We start from the raw sequence: 1,090 nt of genomic DNA on the forward strand, positions 1-1,090 counted from the left end.
ACTTTGGGGAAGGAAACCAAAAATAGCCAGTGTGGCATACAAATAATCAAAACAAACAAAGAATATTATGTGTGTTAATGTTTTTTTTTTTTTTTGGTCTTAAGTAATGATGGTGGCTGAAACCACGTTTTCGGGAAAATTAACTGTCTAAACGTAAAGAGGGAACGACACTGGGTTCCACTCAAACAATAAAAAAAGGGAATGTTACAAATATAGTCAATATGACCCAATTATCGGAGAATCCGGGAAAACAACGCTTAATCCGAATACCGGAATAGCTTTTGAGAAGTGGACCATAAGGTAGCGGCCACCTCCGCGACGGGTAACGCCTTGGCCTGCGCAATCCGTTTAATTACGGTCAATGCCAGTCCAGGGGACGGCACAGCTGGGGAAGCTCGGGTCAGGTAAAACATCGGCGCCCCTGACTGCGCTAGCAGGCGTTCTACCGGGATACCATGTAGAAATCTCTTCATAAACTGTGGATCCATGGCCGGGGATAGCGCAAGATATAGACGTGGGAACCGGGCAAGGAATTTGTCAGCCACGTCACGACCGCCGGAGAAATTCAATAATATGACGACGTGTCCGGGAGGGAGTTCCTCACCTAGCATGCGCTAGCATGTTCTAAAGACGTCTTTGTCCTGTCGCCCTTCTCGGCATTGTACGAAGACTGGGTAGTCATAGGTTGCGGCGAGGCGCAGCTGGCACCGAAACGAATGACATTGAATCTCCGGGGGACAAAGGTCGATGACCCGGGATGCATCAAAGCCAATGGCGCCGATCGCGCGGACCTTGGAAAAGGCCAGGGCATTGATTAAATCTTGTTCGATGCGCTCGTTCTGTAAATACGCCTTAGCGTACAGGGGCGGGATGCCCACCGCACCGAGAACCCCGGAATTTGCTAAGACGGATTGAATGAACTCCACATTGAGTTCATCCGGAATGTCACCGAAGTGAGATATACATCCTTTAAAACCCTCCGGGAAGCGTTCCGGGAGGGCGCGGACGTGCCGGGAAAAATTTTTCAGCTCTGTTCCAGTCCGGGAAGCGTAACATGGGAGTGAACAAAAGATGTCCACGTAGCGTGGAG

At 49.6% G+C, this 1,090-nt stretch overlaps 1 protein-coding gene across 1 annotated transcript; it reads right to left on the minus strand.

The window, feature by feature from the left end:
- Window positions 1-257: 257 nt before the first annotated feature.
- On the minus strand, window positions 258-611 carry LOC149632456 (uncharacterized). The gene has a single exon (XM_089851125.1). The coding sequence runs from the start codon at window positions 609-611 to the stop codon at window positions 258-260; it is 354 nt and encodes a 117-aa protein (XP_089707251.1).
- Between the last annotated feature and the right edge of the window lie 479 nt (window positions 612-1,090).

The sequence above is a fragment of the Phalangium opilio genome, unplaced genomic scaffold (genome assembly GCF_054372755.1).
Source record: "Phalangium opilio isolate 3A_F unplaced genomic scaffold, DU_Popi_V2 ptg000100l_1, whole genome shotgun sequence".
NCBI classification, from domain to species: Eukaryota; Metazoa; Arthropoda; class Arachnida; order Opiliones; family Phalangiidae; genus Phalangium; species Phalangium opilio.

Coding starts and splice junctions, on each gene's coding strand:
- LOC149632456 (XM_089851125.1), bottom strand. CDS start 611: ATGCTAGGTGAGGAACTCCCTCCCGGACACGTCGTCATATTATTGAAT.